General features: G+C 37.9%; 1 protein-coding gene across 1 annotated transcript; it reads right to left on the minus strand.

The window, feature by feature from the left end:
• Positions 1-313: 313 nt before the first annotated feature.
• Positions 314-3,196, minus strand: LOC139723946 (dual specificity protein phosphatase 19-like). The gene is made up of 3 exons (XM_071635146.1): positions 2,885-3,196; positions 1,563-1,713; positions 314-647 (listed from the first exon to the last, which is right to left on the minus strand). The coding sequence occupies exons 1-3, from the start codon at positions 3,120-3,122 to the stop codon at positions 392-394; spliced, it is 645 nt and encodes a 214-aa protein (XP_071491247.1). The 5' UTR covers positions 3,123-3,196; the 3' UTR covers positions 314-391.
• Positions 3,197-25,268: the final 22,072 nt, after the last annotated feature.

Below are 25,268 nucleotides of genomic sequence, written 5' to 3' on the forward strand. Positions count from 1 at the left end.
AAAAAATTATCCACACTGCTGTCAATGGCAAGAACATGAAAATGTAATAGTAAAATAATATCACATGCATTGCTTGGATGGAACCAGCTGGAAGTAGATGTAAATTGTTTCAAATATATATTACTCTTTTGCTACCACATACTTCTTCCATTAAACATTACGTTCAGAGCCACCTATGGTATTAAAGCTCTTTTTACAAAATTAAATCCACAATATGCAGAGAGAAGGAAAGCAATCAAATCATTATGGCCCCCTTTCTCTCCACAAAGTGCAAAGGTGCTCACATAAGGAAGGAAGGAACCGATATCTCTGCGCTGACCGCCGCTAGGGAAGCGACAGGCGCACGCATTTCCTGTCGAGAGTCACGCCACCCCCGACAGACGCGCCGCCGTTATGACGCCGCCTCCTCGGCCAGAATGGAGGCCTCGTAGTCCTCCAGCTGTTTCATGAAACCGTCGTTGGGCCGCACGAAGGGACGCCGCTCCCGAATCTCCTCCAGGGTCTTGCTCATGCGCACGTGCTCGTCAGCGAGGATGTACGCCACCACGATCGTCGTCGAGCGGGAGACGCCGGCGTTGCAGTGGACGAGGACGCAGCCGCCTTCACTGCGTGCCTTGTTGATAAACTCGAAGGCATATTTGAAGAACCTAATGAGAGAAGACAGATGAGCATGACTAGTATGAACTAAACTTAAATAGGCATAAAATTCTAAAATAATGTAAAAATTTAATTTTTTTCTCCTTCATGTCACCCCGTTTCATATCTAACTAGCATGAAAAAGATACTGATATCTCTTAGAAGAAACACATTTCTGTACAAACATACAGAATATTTATGTGATCACAACGTTTGTTACAAGCTATACACAAAGGCACATCATCAAAACTGTAATAACAGGCATTTTTCTCTTCAAGGGCTCTTCCCATAATTATTTTCAATATCATTATTTAAGGTGTGTATGACTCAAGGGCACATTTCACATTTGTCAGCATTTTCAGACTTTTCATAAATGTCATCAATGATGTACAAAGTATGTTGGATATTTTTCATACTAAGATAGAAGTTTCACAAAGTGGAAGTAAATCACAACTTTTCTCTTCCCCCAAAATAATCTTATTGTATAAAATTGATATTTCCACATCAAATTCAAAATCAGGGCAGTTCCAAGGAGTGACCAGGGAGATACTTCCAAGTGTGCTACATGCATCTTGAGAGACAAAAATAGTTTGCAAATAAGGGAGACTTTTACATTTTCTTGTCAGGAAAGACATACTCTCATTTTCTTTAGAGGCCTCTTGCAGAGTTGAGAAGACTGCACAGATCTGAAATGAAAAATTGGGGGGGGGGGGCTGAGGTCCTAACTTCATGAACACACTTCCTTCATGATTTGGTCATCCCATAAGCAGGTTCTCTTTAAGAGATCACAGAGCTTGTAAACAAAAAATGGTAATAATAATTAACTTCAGATTTTGATCTTCAGGCAATCCCTGACTTGTTCTGATAAAATTAGACCAACCCCCTAAACACAAACTAACAAACAAAAACAAACAAACAAATCTCACTTTGTGATTTTGACTTCTGGTAAGTCCCAGATAGGGAGGTTCTTGTAGGTGAAGTGGTCTGGGAACACGTTGTTAAGGCTCGCCACATTCAGGATATGCGTTATGCCGTGCTGCTTCAGAATTTCGAGGTTGTATGCTGGGTCACAAGATGCTGGAAATAAAATCAGTTGAGATAGGAATTATGAAATTGACATAGTAAATGACGTACTCAAGGAAAGTATCCCCTTCTCGAGTATCATGAACAAGATATTGTGAGAATAAAACATGCTGTCTATCATACATCAGTCAAAAAACCTGCCACTTGACATATGTAACCCTGCATCACAAAAACAACAAAAAGTCGCCAGACATGGATTTTTAGTTAAGGGCAGATTCTGAAAGAGCAGACTCTGAGCTTTACAATGATGTATAGCTCAATTGAAATGGACTCTCCTAACCTATCTAAATATTGGAAAGAAAGCACACACTCTGGAAAAGTGTGAACCGAGAAAAAAGGCTCTAAAGCACAGGGTCTATCTGTCTATTCAAGCGCTTAATCACTACCAAACCGTGCTAGTTGTGCGATGAATGGGACAAAAAGCAGGACGTAAACCAATAGAGCAACTACAATGAAGGGATTATCAGATTAAGTTGAAATTGAGCATGCTCTATTAACACATTTTGTCCATGATTAATGCCAACTTTCAAAGCAGTAGCATAATCCCTTCAAAAGTTATCAGACTTGAAAGTGAAGAGTGTGCAAAGGATTATTAAGAATTGAAAAGGAGCCTCTAAGACATACCTGATCCCACTACTCTACAAAAAAAGGGTTGTAGAAAAACAGCTGAAAATGCCCTTTCCCATTCATTTTATGATCAAAAAGTTAAGAATAATGAAGAAGGGTACCTCTTTCAGAAAATATGAAAAACTTAATATTGACTTGGTTGACCCCTTTCACTTTTTTGAGTCCTCACGTAAAATCAAGGGGTGCGACTTCTTGTTCGTTTTGTGGTGCACGGTCACATATATACTTACTGGTGTACACATTAACACAAATTGTTTACCGGTACTGATTATTATTATTATACTTAATTCACTGGTCAACATTTTCCATTTCACTACCATTGGCCACATCTTCAAGCAACACATTTGCCATTCATGTTTTTGCGTATCCTCTGGTCAGGCATGGATAGACATTTAAGTTCCCATGAAGACTCAGGCAGAATCGGGGAGACATAGCACTAGCAGCTTTGGGTGTACATCATCTATGATGATTTGTTTGCAAATGATACACCTGGATGAAAATGTTACAAAAGCATCACTTCTCAGCTCTCTTTACTTACACATGAAGAGATATGGTCTAACTTGCACAACCTGCATATCTGGGTCGTAGTCGGGTACGAATCCGTATTCCATCTTGCCGTCGTCGTTTTTCTCTTGCTCTGGCTTGGTCACGACTGCGAAAGTTCCAGACTCATCGCGCATCTCTACCACACGGCTGCCATCTGCTCTCCTCACACGCGTGTCCACCTGCTTGAGCCGGCCTTTCGAGAATCCTGCGATGTCTTCCAAGAAACTCATCCAGATAAACTCTCCAAGATCCTACAAAGCATGAAGCACATGAACACAAAATTATCAGTGCTCAATGCAATGTGTCTATCACACATAATATTTCCTTAAACACTTCATACATGTACTGAAGTATTTTGACACAAATTTGCAAACATCATTAAAGGACAAGTTCACCTTCATAAACATAAGGATTGAGAGAATGTAGCAATATTAGTAGAACACATCATTGAAAGTTTGAGGAAAATCAGACAATCCGTTCAAAAGTTATGAATTTTTGAAGTTTTTGTGCAGTACCCGCTGGATGAGAAGACTACTGCAGTGTATGAATAACTTAGATGTCACATGCGTACAACAATGTAAGGAAAATATAAAGAGAATTTCACAAAATTCCATCTTTTGAAAAAAGTACACATTCCCCTGACTCGTTACCGATAAATGTTATGGGTAATATTATTCCCCCTGCCTTTAGAAAGAGGCAAGTCAATTGCTCTTTTATTATGCGAAAAAAGTGAAAATATGTTGAATTTTCTTTTATATTTTCTTTATACTGTTGTACGCATATGACTCACAAGCTGTAGTAGTCTCCTCATCCAGCGGTTCCAACACAAAAATTTAAAAAATTCATAACTTTTGCATCGATTGTCCAATTTTCCTCAAACTTTCACTGATGTGTTCTACTAATATTGTTGCATTTTCTCAATCCTTATGTTTATGAAGGTGAACTTGTCCTTTAGATAAGAAAATCAAGGGGGACCTGCCATCAATTTACCCTGATAAAGTCACAGACATCGAGACTGAAGAATGCCCCAAGAATAGCTAGATGTTTCATAGTAATACATTGATGACTGGAATATAAGAAAGTAACAATGGCAAATTTGTTTGACCATTTACAATGTATGTGTCAACACACTTACACGTATGTACGGTTATTTGCCATGATCTTTCACCTTAGCTAATTTCTTCAATTTTTACCAACTTGCAAGCTAGTCAGCCCACACAGGCATAACAATGTGCCTCAGTCCAACAGGAAGACCACATAGTGGTGCAGTTGGGACCTGAGTTGGGACTGACAGGGATGAGGTTATCTTTGTTCCCTGGCAGTTGGTTTCCAGACATTAGTGTGCCAATAGTGAAGAAAGCATTCCATCAAGCAGACATGCTAACTGGTGAACAGTAATGATTTTAAGAATCTGAACCTGATCCTTGAAGACGAGAGTGTCTGCATTCTTGGCCCAAATTCACGTTTATTTGTGTTATGCTGACAAAAACAACTGACTTTCATCGAAAGATTAGAGTATTTTCTATCAGTATCTTATCTGTTCTTTTCTGTGGCAAAACTGTGTGTATTTTTGTCTAATTTACTTGTTTTCAACATTATATAGTAATGTGCTTGTTTCGCTGTGAAACTTGTATGAAGACGTATGTAGCAATCAAAGGCTGAACTCACTAAATTTTGACTCTCGCTGACACCCCCCCCCCCAAGCCCATGAGTGCACGCTCTATTCATAATCGCACGTATCCGATCGATATTTTCCTTTGTTCGATGGCACATGCACCGATGCAGATTACTGTGGAACGGGGAAATGTACCGCTTGACTGCTTTCGCACTGGCTAATGACCAACCTGTCAATTCTTTGTGGACAGGCAAAAAGAATTATGACCATGCATCACAAAACCAACTAAAAGTCCCCAGACATGGATTTTTAGTTAAGGGCAAATTCTGAAAGAGCAGACTCTAAGCTTTTAAAATGAAGAAGACTCTCCTGTAATAACCTGTCTAAATATTGGAAAGAAAGCACACACTCTGGAAAGTGTGAACTGAGAAAAGAGGCTCTGAAGTGCAGGGTCTATTCGAGCACTTAATCTTACCAAACCATGCTGGCTGTGCAATGAATGGGACAAAAAACAGGATGTTAGCCACTGTAGCTACAACAATGAAGGGATAATCAGATTAAGCTAAAATTAGCCATGCTCTATTAACACATTCTGTCCTTGATTAATGCCGACTTTCAAGGCAGTAGCACTATCCTTTCAAAAGTTTAAAAGTGAAGGGTGTGTAAAGGATTTTCAAGAAATGAAACAGGATCTCTATAAGACATCCCGCTGTACCTGATCACACTACTCTACAAAAAGGGGTTGTAGAAAAACTGCTGAAAATCCACTTTCCCATTCATGTAATGAGGCCATGTAGAAGAAGAAGAATAGCTTTATCAGAAAATATAACAAACTCAACATTGACTTGGTTGACCCCGTTTCACCTTTTTGGAGTTCTCACGCAAAATCAAGGGGTGCGACTTTTTGTTGGTTTTGTGATGCACTGTCACAATCTTAATTGTTTGGGGGGGGGGGGTGGAATTTTCTCAGAGAAATGTGAATGGAACGGGTCAAGTGTTGACAATTCCAAACATCACATCACATATCACATCACATCATCACATCTGACAGATTAGTACATAGTAGAGTGAGAAGTAGACAGAAAAATCCATCTGTCCGGAGTCTTCTTTTATTTTTTTTACTTTATCAGCTCTCCTCTATAGACAGTCAGAAGGGCATTCCGTGAAGCCAGACACAGTCTCCGTGGAACATGTCCCCTGACGACCAGATACAGACTGATCTTTCGGTCAAACACAGAAGGACTGGTCCTGTAGTCTTCCGGTCTCAACATAGAATAGTAGAATTGAATTTGTTGCTTTATCAGTTTATGTGTGTTGAGGAGCAGAGGTTTTGAACCCCCCCCCCCCCCCCCCCCTCCAATGTCTATCCAGTAAATTTTTTTAATCAATTGATCAAACTGACCTAGATCTGTAGTAGTTTTACTACTATTTGTTATCTAGAGTCTAGTCTAACTGATCTAGGTAGGGGATTGTAACGTTAGACCGTTTACGTTAGGACATTAATTAGCTAGGTGTTCTAAATCTAGACTAAGATTTATTCTAATATTCTGAAGTTGTTCATTTGTTTTCTAAGAATGTGCACAACAACAAATAAGCAGTGTTTCCGTAATAAAGCATGATACTTAAATACTAACATTAGTATTTTTTTAATTGACCTATTGACTTGTGTGTGACTACATAATTAAATTCATGCATGCTTGTTGAGTCTGACTTCAATTTTTCAGAACCCATTTCCTCTGGTTTGGTAGACGTGGCTAGCGTAGACTGCTGCGCTGACGTGCTGCGCTGCTGCTGCAGAACGCAAGCATGTCAGCCACTCGCCTCCAACCAACCCAGCGTGTCCCCGATGACACACGGTCAGCGCATGCATGGTGGTGCACGACTTCCCAACATGATCTGCCATCACGTGTTGTGATCCTCCTTATAGACTCTACATCGACGTATAAATCTGTCCTGTGAGCCACTTTACGGTCCAATTTTTGTTGCTTATAAAAATGTATAGGCAACATCAGAAGCTTATGATTTAAAAGGAATGCAGATAAATACTTACGTTTTCTCACGTGCTCAGACAAGTGTTCCCGGCTTCCCGACAACCTAGCAATCACGCACTAGCTTCAGCTATCCGCTCAGTATTTTATCGTATTACAGATTTGGGCTACCATAGTACTCAGACGACGGGAATCATAAACGCAAAGTTCAGACCTGGAATAATTCAAGATTCGAGAAAATCCTATCTCTCCATGATTTTTTACATTCTTTTTGTAAGTTGAAATTAACAAAATATGGAATCGTGGTACATGATATGTGAATTTCCTGGTAATAGTTACTGGAGTCTCAATCCAGAATGGATAGAAACAAATTGGACTTTGGGGTGCGAACTCAGTATAAGAATTAGACTATATTCGGCAAATCTATACTATTTTTTTTTCATTCGAGTGCGACTACAACTCGCCCTGCATTTATTGAGTCATAAGAAAGGGGTCACGTTGGGCCGCATAAGTTCACGACGGCATTGTCACGTAACACGATGATCCAACCGTATCTCTCCTTCCAGTCGTCAACTGCTTGATACTTCGTGGACAACAAAATTATCAATCGGGCCTATTATTTTGTTATGATGATGATGATGATGATGATGGTGATGATGGTGATGATGGTGATTGTGGCGATGATGGTGATGATGATGATGATGATGATAATGATGATATGAAATAATGATGAATATGATGTGGATGATGATAATACTAGTAGGTCCTACTGATAATACTTGATAATATGGCCTAATACTAATGTGATACAATAATGATATATTTTGAAGATAGGTTTATCGTTATCACTGGCCCGAGGTTCTCGAACAGCCTTGATAATACTCTAAAAGATGCTCTGACTTTTCCTTCCTTTAAATCACAACTGAACAATTCTTTTGTCATCCTCACGAAAACAAACGAATAGATTTTTAAAATGATTTTTTTAGGTCATTTGCATAAAAATAAACAAGAAATGTGTTTTTTGGACATTTTCATTCAAAAAAAAAAAAAATGATATGTTTTATCATAAGCCAAATTTGTGTAGAATTTCAACTGCTTACTCATGCTTTGGTGACCTTTCCAGATAAATGAATTGTACTTGTAGACACAGTGTTGTTGTTGTTTCTCTTTTTTTGTGTGTGTGGTTATAATGCCTATATAATCTTTAGTTTGTAACTCCTGTCTGTTCCGTGCCTGCTTTCGTTCTTGTCCTTTCTTTCTGTTTGTTTTGCCTCACGACGTCATGATATCAAAATTTTCATACAAATTGGGCATGGAGTCCTTGATGGATCTTGAGATGCCCTTATCTCTATTAGAGTAATTCACAAATTTTACAAACCATGTTTTTCTTGTGAATTCCTCTTTGCCATAGAGTTACAAAATAAGATTGTATATTGCTTATTTGTTTATTCATCTAAAAACCAAAGTTGGTATTATCATAATATTATATCCATGTTTTGTTGAAACTTATAAAATAGTGTGATTCAAAGTGGTACTCATGTAAGCGTTATGTAGGTTCCTACATATTGCTTTGTATACATTACTTTATATGAAAATGAAATCATTTGAATTGAATTACATTGAATTGGATAGCAAAGAAAATAAATGGGGAATGGCCTCGAATATGGCTATGATTTATGATAGGCACCCTATGCCACAGACAACAATGATTTTGCTATACGACAAGAGAATAATGTATAAGTCGACATGGCTTTTATACATGTACTGAGCTCTTTCACTGGGGTGGGCAATTTGCTCCTAAAATCCACTATGGGAACTACTTTAATAACTTAAAATAACCAAATCTACACAATAACTTATTCATTAACTAACATTCTTATTTAAGAGTCAAACACCAAATAGGCCTAATGTAAATTCAGAAAAGATGTCACCTGCCTATTATACCTGTAGGCCTGTGTGCCGTTATGCCGTTAGATGTATATAAGCCAGGCCTAACTTTGTATAAACGAAGAGGGTATAGCCTTGGCTACCACTTCGGTAACCTAAACTCTGCATCGCCCTCATTCATATGAATACTGATTCAAATGTGTTCTATAAGTTCATTTTGTTCAGTTTAGTAATGACATTGATTGTGTCCAACTTTTTGAGCCATCCATCTTCGGAGTGTCTAGTATGCCCCCCCCCCAAAAAAAAAAAAAAAAAAATCGGATTTTTGTATTGATAACACCCTTCGGGTCATCTTGGCTCTATTTTGCAGAAAACCTAATTCAATTTGGTTACGCGGTCACAGAGAAATGTGGATTGTTGTATATAAAGCATGTCATGAATTTGATCCTTCCAAGTTTTAGCACTTGCATGCTCTTGGAACTGAATATTTAATGTGTGAGCACAATATAGATAGAACTAATTGTATGGAAGAGATTCCTGACACGCTCTACAGAATTCCTCATTTCTCTTTGCCCACTGAAGCAAATCGGATGGGATTTTCTGTAAGATGTGGGCAATGAGTTATAGTTTTATACCCTGAAATTGTATTTGGATTGATTCACTATTTTCAAGTTATCGTTGCGGAGGGTACCGTTGTATTCTTTTATTTATTCATTTATTTATTTGGGACTGTAACTATGATGAAGAGGAAATCACGAGAGTCGACCATGTCCAGAAGTAGAGTGCTGTGGAGTCGACCCTCAACGAATTTCGAGTTCTGTGCCCTCCCTCAACCCACGCCTACAAGCAAGTACAGAGCGGGTTGATTGAGAGTATGTACAGCCCTGTCGCTCTGTACTTTCAAGATAACAAGACAGCAATAAATAATATTGTCACATGGAATGATTCCCTGAAGCATTTTGTAAAAGTCTTCACATCTTGTCTAACATTTGATATCAGTGCATGCTGTGAATAATAGTGATACTTATCTTTTTTTTTTCAAACTCATAACCATGACAACAATGACATGATATATATTTTCTTTGCCTGTTTTGTTGTCTTGATGTGGATAATCTAGATCCCTTTGAATCCAAACTAAGAAGTGGACACACTGGTCGAAATGAGAATGAATAAAGTGAACAGGTTGAAATTGTACAGAAATTTTGCTGACGGCGGAGACAAAACAGTTGAGCAAACTGTGCACATTTTATGACGTCATAGCCTCACAAGTTGCAAGCTACTGAGTAACATTCTAACATAATATTATACAGCCAATAGGCCTACACATTATCATTGTCGCTGTAATCATTACTTCCCCATTTTCAATAGAGTGTAAGTGAACTGCAGGCTTACATGTATCCTCTTCATGAACTCATTGTATGAAAGCCATTATAACTGAAAGGGGAATTAACCCCAAATATACATGTGGATTGAGTGAATGCAGCAATATTAGTAGAACACATCAGTGAAAGTTTGAGGAAAATCGGACAATCAGTTAAAAAGTTATGAAATTTTGGAATTTGGTGAAGAGTTAGAGACCACTGGATCAGAAGACTACTGCAGACCATGACACTGCTATGGGCTATACCATATCACATATAGGCCTATAAAGAAAGTACAAAGAAAATTCCACAAAATATAATTTCATATGAGAAGTATACATTCCCTGACTTTGTTACTGATGTATTTTATGTCAAGGATATTATTCCCCCTACTTTTTGAAAGAATGATAAGTCTAGTGCTCATTCATTGTGCTAGAAAAGTGAAAACATGTTTGATTTTTTTTAATACATGTACTTTCTCTATATGGTAGTCCATATGTGATGTCATGATCCATAGTAGTATTCTGATCCACCGGTCTCGTCACGAAAACTTCAAAAATTCATAACTTTTGAACGGATTGCCCGATTTTCCTCAAACTTTTACTGATGTATTCGACTAGTATTGCTCCATCCACTCAATCAACATGTATTTTTTGGATTAATTCCCCTTTAATTGAGAGACAGTTACAGTTATCATCAACCCAACACATCTTTTTTTTTTGCCTGTACTTTTATATCGTCGAGGCTAGCACGATGGTGCAACTAATAGATCTGAAGAATGTGAACGTGAAAAGAAAAAAAATGTGGAACTTCAATATTATCTAACGCACAGCAGTACCATGTATTCAGTTTCCCTTGGTCCTATACTGGGGCTCCGTCTTACAAAGACTTGTGATTGATTCAAATCAATCACAACTTTACGATTGAATGCAAAAATCCATCAAAAAAAAGTTATGATTGAAATTAAGACGGAGAACTGCAACCAATCAATCAATCACAGGTTGCGATTGATCGTAGCTTTCAAGGGATTTGTGATTGATTGATTTCTATCACAAGTTTTATAAGACAGGGGCCGAGGGCCCTGATGCAGTGAGACAACCAGCTGGGAGGCATTTCATGAAGGAACTTGTCGGATAAAATGTCTGACAAGTCAATTATATCCGACAAGTTTTGAGAAATTCTTCTGATTGGCTGATTTCTCTGAACTTGTCGGATATAATTGACTTGTCAGACAATTTATCCGACAAGTTCCTTCATGAAATGCCTCCCAGGGAGGATACACCCTGGATACTCTCCCTGATATACAACCAAGGAGGTAGTACCAAGAAGGTATTCACAACAATGTCGGAATCATTGTACTGTACTCTGATTATAGCTCCGGACGACCACGTGCGCATGACCGCACCGTACTAGTACTCAATCAACGAGATCGAGACACAGAACTTAGTTCTGTGGATCGAGAGTCAACCACAGTCACATTGGTCACCAACAAGCAAACAGGTCTGCTGCCATCTAGTGGTACTACAGTTAGGTGTTGTGGGTGTGATGTTTTTATTTTTATATACTGTACTGTATCACACGTGGATAATGTGTTTGTGAACACGCGCGCGCCCCCTTTAAAATCTCGTAAATATACTCTCATAATTCACGCTGCCGAAAGTTTCTTACATCGCTAAGAAAGCAGTGTTTCACCACATTACCAGTATGGGTAGGAGGAAGGCTACCTACTATAAAAAGAAAGGGTTTAAAGGCATTCCGAGTCATATTATCAGGCAGATGAGTCGCGGAGCAGCCGATATTCCCGTGAAGAAAAACACTGCTTCTCAGGGTAGGCTTAGTCCTACACGCTCAAATCCGTGTGGGGCTCCCAGTGAATGCTACACTACAACTAACCTGATTGTGAGTCTTCCGTTGCTGAACGCAGCTCTGGCTGAATTCAGTGATCGCATCTGCCAAGGAGGTTAGTAGGCCTATCGTTAGTATCACTTAAGCCAAGGACATCCCATGAACCACCACAATTGCCATATAGAACATTTCTTTTGAGTCACATCTATATTATTATCATTAAATTTATAATTTAAAAAAAAAACGATAATTACAGTGTACTCCCGTTATAACATCAGATCATGTCCACTCAAAGTCAAGGTGCTTTGCTACTTCACCCTGCTCAGACCTGTCCTGGAATATGGAAGCATAATCTGGGATCCCTTCACCCAGGCAAATATCATAAAACTGGAAATGATCCAGAGAAGGTATGCACGCTTCGTCTGCAATGACCATCACAGAACAAGCAGTGTCACAGCCATGCTTCAAAAACTTCAATGGCCATCCCTGCAAGAAAGAAGAGCACAGGCAAAGGTTGCAATGATTTACTGCATTAAGAACTCCATGATATCCGCCCCGGCAACAGTTCTGACCCCATCGCTACCTCTTTCAAACAGGGGCCACGACCTGAAACTCCAAGTACCATTCGCAAGAACACAAGTCCTCCAAAGAAGCTTCATCCCAGATGCAACCAGGCTTTGGAACTCATTACCCCAGGCCACCATCTCCTGTACCTCTCTGTCAAGCTTTACGAGAGAGGTACTCAAGACTCAGCTCCGTTAAGACACGGATGCCTGTTTTTAAGCCGCACATAGTACGTTCCATGTAGATTTTTCTTAATCCAGACACTGTACATATGCCTGCAGTGCACAGCACAACAGTACGAAAATACACCCGATGGTGGCCTGTACTTATAGAGAAGAAGAAGAAGAAGAAGATAACAAACACGGTTATAACGAAATTTCATTATAACGAAGTAAAACTTCTGGTCCCAAAATTATCGCCATTGAAGTGTATGGTACAAAATTCGCTTATAACGAACACGGTTATAGCGAAATTCTCGTTATAACGAAGTCTTTTCTGAGCACCACTGACAATTAAGAAAAACAAAAGAAATGTGCTCCGTTATAACGAAATGCGGATTGCTTCCGAAAATATGTAGGGGAACAAGCATTTATAGCGTCTCTGCATGGGCGAATGCTTCACATCACCGTGTACGTGTTTGCTCCTTGTGTCCTGCACAGTTTCCGAGGGGAACTTGCATTATTGTAATACAATAAATCTGAAATTAAACAAGGTTTGTTTCATTGTTCCGAAGGTACTTTATCACAAAACATACAGATTCTTATACACCTAAATGTCCGTTGGTTCGGAAATGAAATAGGGTTTGTTATTACGAACATTTTGGCTTTATTCAAACAGTTCGTTATTACTAAATTTCGTTAAACCGACAATGAGATATGGTTCTTATTACGACGGTTCGTTAGTCAGAAAATGACAGGAATTCTAAACTTTCGTTCAAAAAAAAGTTTCGTTAATCCAAAGGTGAAAAAGGTGTGTCCACTAACAAAACGTGGGAATTGCAAACCTCATAATCGTCTTAAGATTACCGAACCTTCGAAATAACTAACTTTTCTCATTTTTTTATTTTTTATTTACAAACCTTCGGAGGAATAACAAACCTTATTTCATTGTCGGATTAAAAAACCATCGGAACAGTGAACCTTTCTCATTTTTTTCATTTACAAACCTTCGGAATGACGAAACTCATTTCATTTTCCGATAAACAAGCCATCGGAAAACGAACAATATATTTATATCTAAATCATGAACTTTCGGAATAACGAATCGTCGGAAGAGTGCAGCTTCAAAATAACGAGCAAACCTTCGGATTCCCGGGAATGGCGAAACTTCGGAACAAAGAGTCTTTCGGAGTAACGAACTTCAGTGAAAAACGAATCTGTGGAAAAGCGAACTGTAACGGAATCCTAAACCATCATTTTCTATACGACTTATTGTGTGACAACAAACAACTTTATGCTCTCTTTTAAATGTAATATCCAAACAAAATCAAAAAGGTACCATCCCATTTCATATAGCTTTCCAGTGTATGATGAGTATTCAACAAACAGAATATGATATATGCGTGGTTTCCTTGTTTTTGTTATATATTGTATTTGTTTGGTTATAACGAAATTTCGTTATAACGAAAGAAAACGGCCGGTCCCAAGCATTTCGTTATAACGGGAGTGCACTGTATGTGTAACCAACAGTTTTAAACTAGTGGGTTCTAGTATAAAACACCCAATCTGGCCATGTGGCGACCTTTCTTGTTATACTAACGTTAGTACTATCTAGTACAGTCTAATTACTAAGAATACAGACCAGATCTAACAATTACTACAGCCACATTCTTATGTGCTTAAGTGAGTTAAATCCATGCTGGCCTGAACTGGATGCTATACTACTAACAGTATACAGCCACACGTGTGTGAGTGTATTGTGACTGTATGTGGCCAGCTTGGTTCAGGCAGATCAACATGTAATGCAATTCCTACAGAGCTACCAAGTCTCACACATTTACGGTCCGTCTCACGATCTCACGCATGGCACCCATTTGTTTTTCTCCATATCTCGCAAATGGTTCAAGGTACCTTCATGGAACTTAGTATATATACTTGTACTGATGGGCAGTGATTGTCTAGGGAAGTTGGGGGTCATGGGTCAAAGGTCATGGGGGTCAAAGGTCAAGGTCAACTCCTCAAAATATCACTACTTTCCTTATATTTATGCAATGAATGAAGGTTTTTTTTTAACTTGATGTATACATGTCTTACCCAATATATATTCTGTGGGAAGTTTCTTGCCAAAAGGTCAAAGGTCAAAAGGTCAAAGGTCAAGTGACAGTGCTGAATTGCACTTTTTCCTCCATATACCTCCAATACCTTGAAAAATTACTCAATGCATAAACTTATAAAAGGGTCAAAAGTCAAGTAAAAGTCATCAGTTCCCCAAATACCTGCACTCTGACATTTTAATCATTCATCCAATTGAACCTAGTTCTAGGAAAGTGAACATTCAGCACATTTGTGTCAAACCTGTCATTTTAATATTTTGCCTTTCTCATGCATCGGGACCATAGCTCTAAAGGATTAAAGTGATATTGTGTCTTTCAAAATAAGTTTACAAAATATGTCACTTAAGTATGAACCAGATCGCACCATTAAGAGCTAAAAGCCCCCTCCTGTGGGAGGGGGGAGGTGTAGATTTAAAGGTCATGCTTGGTTTGATGTCTGCACTCTGCAGTATGCTGGGGAAGGTCATTCCAGAGGTTCGCAACTTCTGGGAAAAGGGATTCTAAATGGTGTTGACGAGTATCAAAACACAGAGCCTAACATGTTTTACGTATGTTCACCTACTTCTTAAGCATTTCCTCTGAAGATAATCTCCTTGTAGTCCCATAGTAATTTTTTTTTTTTTTTTTTTTTTTTTTGGGGGGGGGGGGGGGGGGGACATGCATATATGGTATAGAGAAAAAAAAAAACAAGTCCAAAGGCCAACTACACTCCACAAGATACTCAATGCAGAGCTGGATCTCCCACTAGAAGAGTAACTCCAGAAGAAAAGTTTAAGAAACTTGTAGGCAAACACATTACAAGCGGTGAGCTGTGTTTCCCTGCTTGTAAACACCATTTACAGAATCCTTCTTCCCAGAAGCTGTGAAAGTCTGCAGTAGTGATCTCCCCAAAAATACTGTGGACATCAAGCCCAGCATGTCCTTTAAATCTGCATCCTAAAAATTTATTCAAAATAATTCATCCCCAAGTGAAACTTCCAGTTAAAGTTCCCAGAGGACCATTCAGAAGTGACAAACAAACACAAGGTACAAGGTTTGCTCTGTGGAGTGTGATGTACACCGTATGTCTTGTGGTTACAGTGGTACCGGTATCCCAACTTCTTCTCTCACAGTGTAGTCACATACGTGTGACTGTATCAAGCGACTTGGGTCATTGATACAACCATGCACATGTCTGGATGGGAAAGACACTCATGTAGCTGTATACACTACCTTTCTGTTTCGTTAAGTCTTACTCTTGTAGTTGTATCTTGACCAACTCTAAGTCTTGTGATGCAGAGAGCCAAAGTCTACTAACTTTGATACGAGAACACGGTTATCACGAAATTCTGCTTACAACAAAGCAAAAATTCAGGCTGCAACATTATCCACTCTATGCTTTTTATGGTTTATTTGATCAGTTATAATGAAATTTCGATATAACGAAATAAAACTGCCAATCCCAGGACTTCAATAATGGGAGTCCACTGAACTAGTACTTTACAATGTACTCCTAGAATGATATCACTTACAGAATCTGAAATGAACAGATAGGTCTATTTGTGAGTTCTAGATACCCTAAACTGTTGAGAGTTTGATTCAGTATTGTGATAGCTGATTTGATCCAGCAATGGTGCATAGACATCCACCTTATTTCTGCTTTAATAATTGCAGGCATTCTCCAGATTGCCGAGGCTGACCGGCAGCGCAGTGGACTCTGCAGCACGCTCGTCCTCAACTGCTCAAAGTGCGAGGCAGAGCACGTCTTTAGGACGTCAGAAAACACAGCAGAAGGTGCCGGGCAGTCGGCGGATGTCAACCGGCGCTCCGTGAGTGCTGCACTGAAGGTTGGGCTGGGGCAAAAAGGACTGGCCGACTTTTGTGCACTCATGGGCTTCCCTGCTCCTGTAAGCAACAAGTCCTTCCAGATGCATCTCAGCAATCTGCAATCTCAGAATAACAAGGTACTGCCATAGTGGAGACTTTAATATGAAGAATAGCATTGGGTATTTTGCTCTGAGCTATGCATTTAAAGTGAATCAAGTTTTGTGTAAAATTCACAGTTTGTTTGTTTGTTTGTCATTGTGCTCGACAGGCAAATCGGGTATACTTCTGAGGTCATTTCTTGAGGGCAACCAAACCTGTGCACTGCTGGTCTAGGGGGTGTAGGGCAATTACTCCCTGGACAATTACCCCAGACCCGTCCCCTGACCCTAACCCTAGTCCTAATCCTAACCCTAACCCAAACTCTAACCCTAACTCTTACCCTAATCTTTACTCTAACTTTACCACTAACCAGTATTTAGCCTTTGAAAGATGCAATATTACAGAGAGACTCAACTTTCTCTAAAAAAACTCAGGATGGGAAATAAGAAAATGGAAGAAGCCATGTAATATGCTTACATGTACCCTGGAGTCAATGGGATGATGTTGAAAGGAAAAAAAGAAAAAAAACTAAATTTTCATGTTTCACACATTCTTATCAGAAGATGAATTTGACAAACACACAGCAAACAAAACAGAGTTTTCACACTCACTGGTATCAAATCATACAAAATGCAGACATTTTCTACTGCTTGAAATATTCCCTATACAGTGGACTCCCATTAAAAGGAAGTCCTCAGGACCAGCAGTTTTCTTTCATTTTATCGAAATTTTGTTATAATAACCAAACAAATGAATAATAAAAAACAGAGAGCAGATAATGTTGTGGCTTCAATCTTTACTTCGTTGTAACCAGAATTGTGTTATAACCATGTTTGTTATAACAGGAGTGCACTGTTTCTAGTGTATGATGAGATATGCTGCCAATTTTTATTGCTATACATACATTCACAGAATGAAGTTATGATAATAACATGCTGCACGAGTATAGTCTTAAAGCAGCACCATTTTAATCTAAATCACATGACATATCAATGATACAATAATTTTCCATGCACCTTATTTCCGTACTACAGGCCGGCGTTCCACCAATGAACGGTACAGCCGAGTGTGACCAGGATCCAGGAGGAGGTTGTGGGGGAGAACCTGTGTAGGTGGTTCTGGATTTCTTAGCCTAGTGACAGACTTGACATCTAATCATGGAGTGGTGTGGATATGGGAGATGTTCTATACAGTGAGGTGCTCTGTAGGGAGTAAGGCGGAGCTGCCAACTAAAGTGTAATGTCTTTATGACAGTAAGTATTTACATGGCATACTTTCTTCATCAGAGACATATTATTTCTTATTATGAAATGGATGCCTTTTTACTCAAAATTTCATTGAGTATGTTTGAGAAATTATTTTTGCCTTCAAAGTGTGTTTTGTAATGCAATGTATCAGTATGTTTTTGTTTGTACAGGTTGGTACAGGAAATGGAAGGGGGGGGGGTTAGGATAAGGAAAAAGCATTTGGAAGTGATGGGTTTTGCAAGGGGTGCATGTGGGTGGATATACATGTAGTAGACTACAATGTATGTTGGTTAGATGGAAGAAGAGGTAGCAGATAGAACAATTTGGGAATGGATGGAAATTCATGACCAGATCCAAGCATACAACTCCAATAATCTAAGGTACAGCAATTTTCTCTTATTCTTGTCTTCATTTTCTGTCTTCGTAGCATTATAATTTGAATGTTTTTTTCAAAAACATGTACCATATAAAATATCAGGTGCCTTTTTTTGCCACACACTGTAATTCATATAATACTCATATAATACATTGTGTATCTCAGAATTCATAATGTACTGATCCTTCTTGCATCTGAGATACATATTTTATCTTTAAAAATAGTTGATGACTTATATGCTTTGCTTTTACGTGACTGTCCTCATTAAAATGTCTTAATCTACCCAGGCGTACTAGCTGTGAGCATATTTAAGTGAGGTATTTACTCTGCAGTAGAATCAGTCTCTTGTGGAATTATGACAATTTGTCACATGCTTATAGGGCAATACAGTCGTTAAGTTAAAGGACTAGTTCACCTTCATAAACATAAGGATTGAGAGAATGCAGCAATAATAGTAGAACACATCAGTGAAAGTTTGAGGAAAATTGGACAATCGATGCAAAAGTTATGAATTTTTAAAATTTTTGTGTTGGAACCACTGGATGAGGAGACTACTACAGCTTGTAAGTCATATGTGTACAACAGTATAAAGAAAATGTAAAAGAAAATTTAACATATTTTCACTTTTTTCGCGTAATAAAAGAGCACTTGACTTGCCTCTTTCTAAAGGCGGGGGAAATAATATTACCCATAACATTTGTCGGTAACGAGTCCGGAATGTGTACTTTTTTCAAAGATGGAATTTTGTGAAATTCTCTTTATATTTTCTTTATATTGTTGTACGCATGTGACATCTAAGTTATACATACACTGCAGTAGTCTTCTCATCCAGCGGTTACTGCACAAAAACTTCAAAAATTCATAACTTTTGAACGGATTGTCTGATTTTCCCCAAACTTTCACTGATGTGTTCTACTAATATTGCTTCATTCTCTCAATCCTTATGTTTATGAAGGTGAACTTGTCCTTTAATTTCTTGTAAAAAGCATGTGGTGACAGCAGATAATCAGTACACCATATGATGAGATGAGAGGGTCTCGCATTATAATATCAGTACATTAAATGGTCCTTTATGTGTCAAATCTTCAGTACTAGTATTATGAATAATTTGTTCTGTATTTATGTTTTTCTTTCTTTTTTAAGTGCCAAATACATGTATTATGTAACAGTGAATGCTGGACTCGTGATTTTATGCCGTTCACGATAGCATTTTTTTAAATCATTGTTTTTGTTTTTTTTCCTGATATAACTTATGAATTCATCAGTATTATGCAAAGGATATTGGCAGAGAACCATAACATGAAATCATATCAATGTTACTGTAACCGTAGAAAAAGCAAGTCTGTAAAAGGAAACCGAGGTTGATGAGGTAATTTACTCGGCGTGGAAATTCTCCAGCTGTTTTACACCCACTGGTTTTCCTACAGCACAACATCCCTCTTGTAAGTGTCTGATTACAGTGACATCTGATCTTGATTTATGAGGACATATGCAGAGAACCATATGAAATCATATCAACATTACTGTAATCCTAGAAAAAGCATGTCAATAAAATGGAGCCCAAGCTTATGAGGAGTTTGCAATGAGGAAGTGTATGTGGCATGTTGACTTTTTTAGCTGTTTACATCAGTCCTGCTTGTTCCCCTGTGGTATAACTTCCCACTTGTAAGTGTCTAATAAACAATGACTTCTCAGTTTATGAGGAGGACATGTACATGTATGTGTATTTGCAGAGAACCATATCATATTAAGGAGGTATGAGATTCTCTTGTACCTCCTTGATGATACACATTGTATCATATCAATGTTACAGTAACCCTAGAAACCCTAAGAGAAGCATCGCACATTGAAGACACTTCATGCTGCAACGAGATTGCCAGGTGAGTACTTTGGTCATTTGGCGTTATACAGTGGACTCCCATTATAACAAAGTCCTCGGGAAGCGGGACCGGCAGTTTTCTTTTGTTATATCACAATTTTGTTATAACCGAACAAATTAGCAATGTAAAACATAGAGCAAATAATGCAGCAGGCTGAATTTTTATTTTGTTGTACAGTGAATTCCCATTTGAATGAAGTTCTCGGGATTGGCAGTTTTCTTTCGTTATATCGAAATTTCGGTATAACTGATCAAATAAACCAAAAACAAAAAACAACTAGAAATGTCGCTATGGCGACTGGTATGCCTCCGCCATAATGCATGATTCTCCTAATAGGTCTATAGTACATGTGGACAATGTGTGATTACATTTTCACAAAATTGGCAAAATATTAAAATGACATGTTTGTCACAAATGTATTGAATGTTTACCTTCCTTGACCTATGTTTAATTGGATGAATAGGAGAGCATGTATTTGGGGATTTAAGAACTTTAACTTGACATTGACCATTTCATAAGTTTATGCACTGAGTAATTTTCAAGGTATGGAGAAAAAGCGCAATTTCTGTATTGAACAGTAAATTGTTATCATTTTCATCTGGCCTTTGATTTATAAGAGAATCACTGTCAGGCAGAACATACATTAATTCAGCATGTACTAGGTTTCAAGATAACTTGAGCCACTTCCGAGATATGAAGAAAGAAGTTCAGCGCTTTCACTTGATCTTTGACCTTTTGACCTTTGACGTTCTTGGCAAAAAAAAAAAAATCCCAGAGAATCTCTATTGGGTTATACATGCATACATCGAGTTTAAAAAAAAAAATCCTGCTGGCATTGCATAAATATAAGGAAAATAGTAAAATTTTGAAGTATTGCCCTTGACCTTTGACCCCTGACCTTTGACCCCATGAACCCTAAATTCCCTAGATAACCACTGCCAGTCAGTAGATGCATATATACTATGTTCCATGAAGATACCTTGAACAATTTCCAAGATACAGAGAAAAAAGTGAAATTTTAACATTTTGCTTGACCTTTTGACCTTTGACCTTTTGACCTCATGACCCCAAACTTTCACCAGAGAATCTTAATTGGGTAGTACATATATACACTAAGTTTCAAGAAAATATCTTCAGGCATTGCATAGATATGGGGGAAATAGTAAAATTTTAAGCATTTGACCTTGACCTTTTGACCTTTGACCTTGAGCATGTGCACCCAAAAGTTGATAGGCACAACTTCACCCCCTAATACACATACATGCCAAGTTTCATTAGGATACCTCAAAAGGTTTTGGTAGTTACCCTGTCCACAAAATTCATTACGGACGGACGGAAGGACGGACGGACGGACGGAAAGACGGACGGACGGACGAACGGACGGACGGACGGACAACCCGAAAACATAATGCCTCCGGCACCACTTCGTGGCGGAGGCATAAAAAACAGAGTGGATAATGTTGTGGCCTGAAATTTTACTTCATTTTAACCAGAATTTCCTTATAACCATGTTTGTTATGACAGGAGTGCACTGTACCCAAAATTTTTTTACAATTATGTTCATTATAATGGGAGTGCACTGTACAAGTCCATGTTAAATCATGAATAACAAAATATTAAAGAAATATGACCTGCAAAATTACCTTGTATCAGGTATTTCGATGTATCCGACCTCGTAACAAGGTTCTATTGTATTATGTAGAGCATGTTTTTTTTTTTTTTTTTTCCATTTTTTCATCCATGTTAAGTGTAATCAATTGCTCACTCAGCTAACAACTTATCATGCTGTCTTCCAATAACTAAATAAATATTTAATATTTAAAAGCAAGTTTTAAATTTCTTTTTATTGCAGTTTTATGTTTGAATTTCATGTGCAGGTGATATGCTGCAGCAGTGTGCTTGCATTCCATAATGTCAAAACCAGAATGCAGTTGAAGTCTTTCATGCATATGATGTTAACGTAACATGAAAATAATGATGATGATGATGACGTGTTTGTATGTTGGGAGAAGTTGGTACACACACGTGATAAATTTTTAGAGACTGTGCGAATCATGTCTAGCTGCTACCTGAAAATTTTGTTGAACAGGTAATATTTAACAACAACTGACATGGAATGCGTGCTCAGATTGGCTCAGAACTTGGTGTGGAATACGGCAAAATCTTGATGATTGGATTAATGTGATTATGTGATAAAGGTTCAAAATGAAACATGGAATAGCAAAAACAAAAGAAGGTGCAGCATCACAATTCTCAGAGACATTGTATACTAACACAACAATACAATATACAATAAGTCATAACGGCATGTTACAGATGATTTTACTTTATATTTTTTAATATATTTTCTTTGTGTATACAAATGAACTATGACTAGAGTTGTCCTCTACACAGGTATACACGTGCAGTGTACTTCGATACTTACGTGTTCAAAAGAGAGTCTGTATAAACAGAACCAAGATTTATGAGGAATTGCTTGCAATGACACAGTATTTGTTGCATGCTGTAAGACCCGGTTGTCACTTTAATGTATTTCTACATTACACCATCCCACTTAAATGTGTTTTATTACGATGAAATCTGTCAGTTTGTGAGGATATCTGCATCCCAGTAGGCAGCCCACAGGACCACACGAAGTCACAAATTACGATCAAACACAGGCGTGCTGTTAGCACAAACCTGGATGTTAAAATTGGCATTTCAGGTAGATGTACGGTTACAGACGATCCTTAATTGGCTCTTTTCATACATATATATATATATATTTCATAAATTTCTTCATATATTTCTTCATTTATACAAGTACAGCGTATATATCTTTATGTATTTCAAAGTGCTGAATATGAATAGTGGCAATGCTATGACTTATCTGTCATGAAGACACAATAATGTGCCACTTGCTATGTCTTCACTCCAAAACAGAAGGATGCACACACAAACACAACTTCCTTGATTTTAGAGGATATACCGAGAATTCAACTTGAAGATTTATAAAATGGGTTCAAGAATGTAGCCAATAGGAAGCGCTGAAATGAGTCACGTGTGCTTCCTTTATTCTAGTCCCATTGCACTGCGTGTTAAATCCTATTGCCGATCGTGTGCACTATACGCCTCCACTAACGCACTCTATCCTGTGCATCATTTGTATATTATCACAAACTATGTCATATAACTCAGAATCCATATTCTGAATAATATAATATTTACTCATGATCAAACATTATTAATGATAGTGCTATGTGACTTTCACTACATGTATGTGGCCAGCTGTCACATAAGTAACCTTTTTATGCCTCCGCCACGAAGTGGTGCCGGAGGCATTATGTTTTTGGGTTGTCCGTCCGTCCGTACGTCCGTCCGCATTCGTTTACGCGATAACTTGAGTAATATTGACTGGAATTTTACCAAACTTGGTCCAAGTATGAAGTATGATGAGGCAATAACTTGATTAGATTTTGGGTGAAATCGGCCAAAGGCCAAGGTCAAATGTCAAGGTCAAATCATGAAATTGTATCTCATAATCTGTTTATGCGATAACGCAAGACTGGATCAAGCAAATTTCACCAAACTTTGTCCGATGATGATGTATGATGGGACAATTACTTGATTAGTTTTTGAGTGAAATCGGACAGAGGTCAAAGGTCAAAGATTCAAGGTCAACTCCTAAAATTTATCTGTTTATGTGATAACTCAAAACTGGATGAAGCAACTTTCACCAAACTTGGTCAAAGGATGAACTGTGATGGGGCAATTAGTTCAGTAGTTTTTTAGAGAAATTGGCGAGAGGTCAAAGGTCAACAGGTCAAGGTCAAATGCTATAGAAGTTATTATTTCCCCCATATCTATGCAATGTGCAAAGGTATTTTCTTGAAACTTAGTGTAGACATGTACTACTGCAGAATGATTCTCCACAGTTTCATGTCATAAGGTAAAAGGTCAAAAGGTCAAAGGTCAGGTGAAAATGTTACAATTTCACTTTTCTCGCAAATGGTGAAATGTATCTTCATGGAACTTGGTACATATGCATGCATTGGCTGGCAGGGGTTAGCTATGGAATTTAGGGGTCATGGGTCAATAGTCAGGGTCAAAGGTCAAGGTCAACTCATCAAAAATTAAAGTTTTTCCTTCATACCTTGAAAATTAGTCAATGCATAAACTTGTATAAGGGTTGGTTAAATGTCAAGTAAAAATCCTCAATTCCCCAAATACATTGTACTTGTACATACAGTACCTGTGCTCTTAGACAATTAAAGCAAACCTAGTTCAAGGAAAGTGGACATTCAAGACATTTCTGACAAACTTGTCATTTCAGTGTTTTGCCAGTTATGTGACACTGTCATACATTGTGAAGACATTTAACTATACACCTATTGGGCGAATCATGCATTATGGCGGAGGCATACCAGTCGCCATAGCGACATTTCTAGTTTTGTATTATTTACTCTGCTACTTTGACACATAAGCATTCAAATCGAAACAACAAATACAGTTAAATCAACGTTTTTGATAATCGCATGACTTTTTGAAAGCTTATATTTTTACATTTACATTTATTATGAGTTACTGGTTGTAACAACATCCTGGCAGTAGTTATGATCTTAATAAACTGATGAACCTTGGTATGACAAGGACCTAAAAATTATGATAATCACCTTTTTTATATCTTGTTTCTCACAATATCAGCATACAAAAACAACAAGGAAATACAAAGAGTAGAGAACTGTAACATCACCTTGTTAAAAGGTTTCACTGTGTTTTAAAAAACCAAAACCTAAGGAGAAATGTGAACTGAGTGAAAGCAGCAACATTAGTAGAACACAACAGTGAAAGTTTGAGAAAAATAGGACATCAATGCAAAAGTTAGGAATTTCCAAAGTTTTGGTGTTGGAATGGTGCTGGATGAGGGGACTACTTGAGTTTATGGCATCATATGTGGACTACAATTATCAAGAAAATTTAAAGAAAATTCAACATGCTTTCATTTTTCTGACATAATGAAAGAGTATTTGACTAACTGCTTTCAGGAAGCAGGGGGAATAATTACTATCCTTAACATATGCCAGTATCAGGTTGGTAGAATTTGTGAATTTCATGAGAAATGATTTTTTGTGGAATTTCCTTCATATTTTCTTTATATTGTCGTCCATATATGACATTATAAACTCTAGTAGTCTCCACATCCAGCAGTTCCAACACCAAAATATTAAAAATTCATAACTTTTGCATCGATTGTCTGATTTTCTTCAAACTACATGTATCACCGATATGATCTACTAATGTTGCTGCTTTCACTCAATCCACATTTCTCTCTGGATTTTGGTTTCCATAGGGTTCTTCTGTGCTGAAATTGAAAAAAAAAAAACTGACATTACTAGAACAGTCACTTTGATAGATATAGATGGTCACATCTCTTCCATTCTTGTACATGATCGTGTA

Source organism: Diadema antillarum, unplaced genomic scaffold (assembly GCF_040938485.1).
Source record: "Diadema antillarum isolate AM-2024a unplaced genomic scaffold, OU_Dant_1.0 scf00000203, whole genome shotgun sequence".
Classification (NCBI taxonomy): Eukaryota; Metazoa; Echinodermata; class Echinoidea; order Diadematoida; family Diadematidae; genus Diadema; species Diadema antillarum.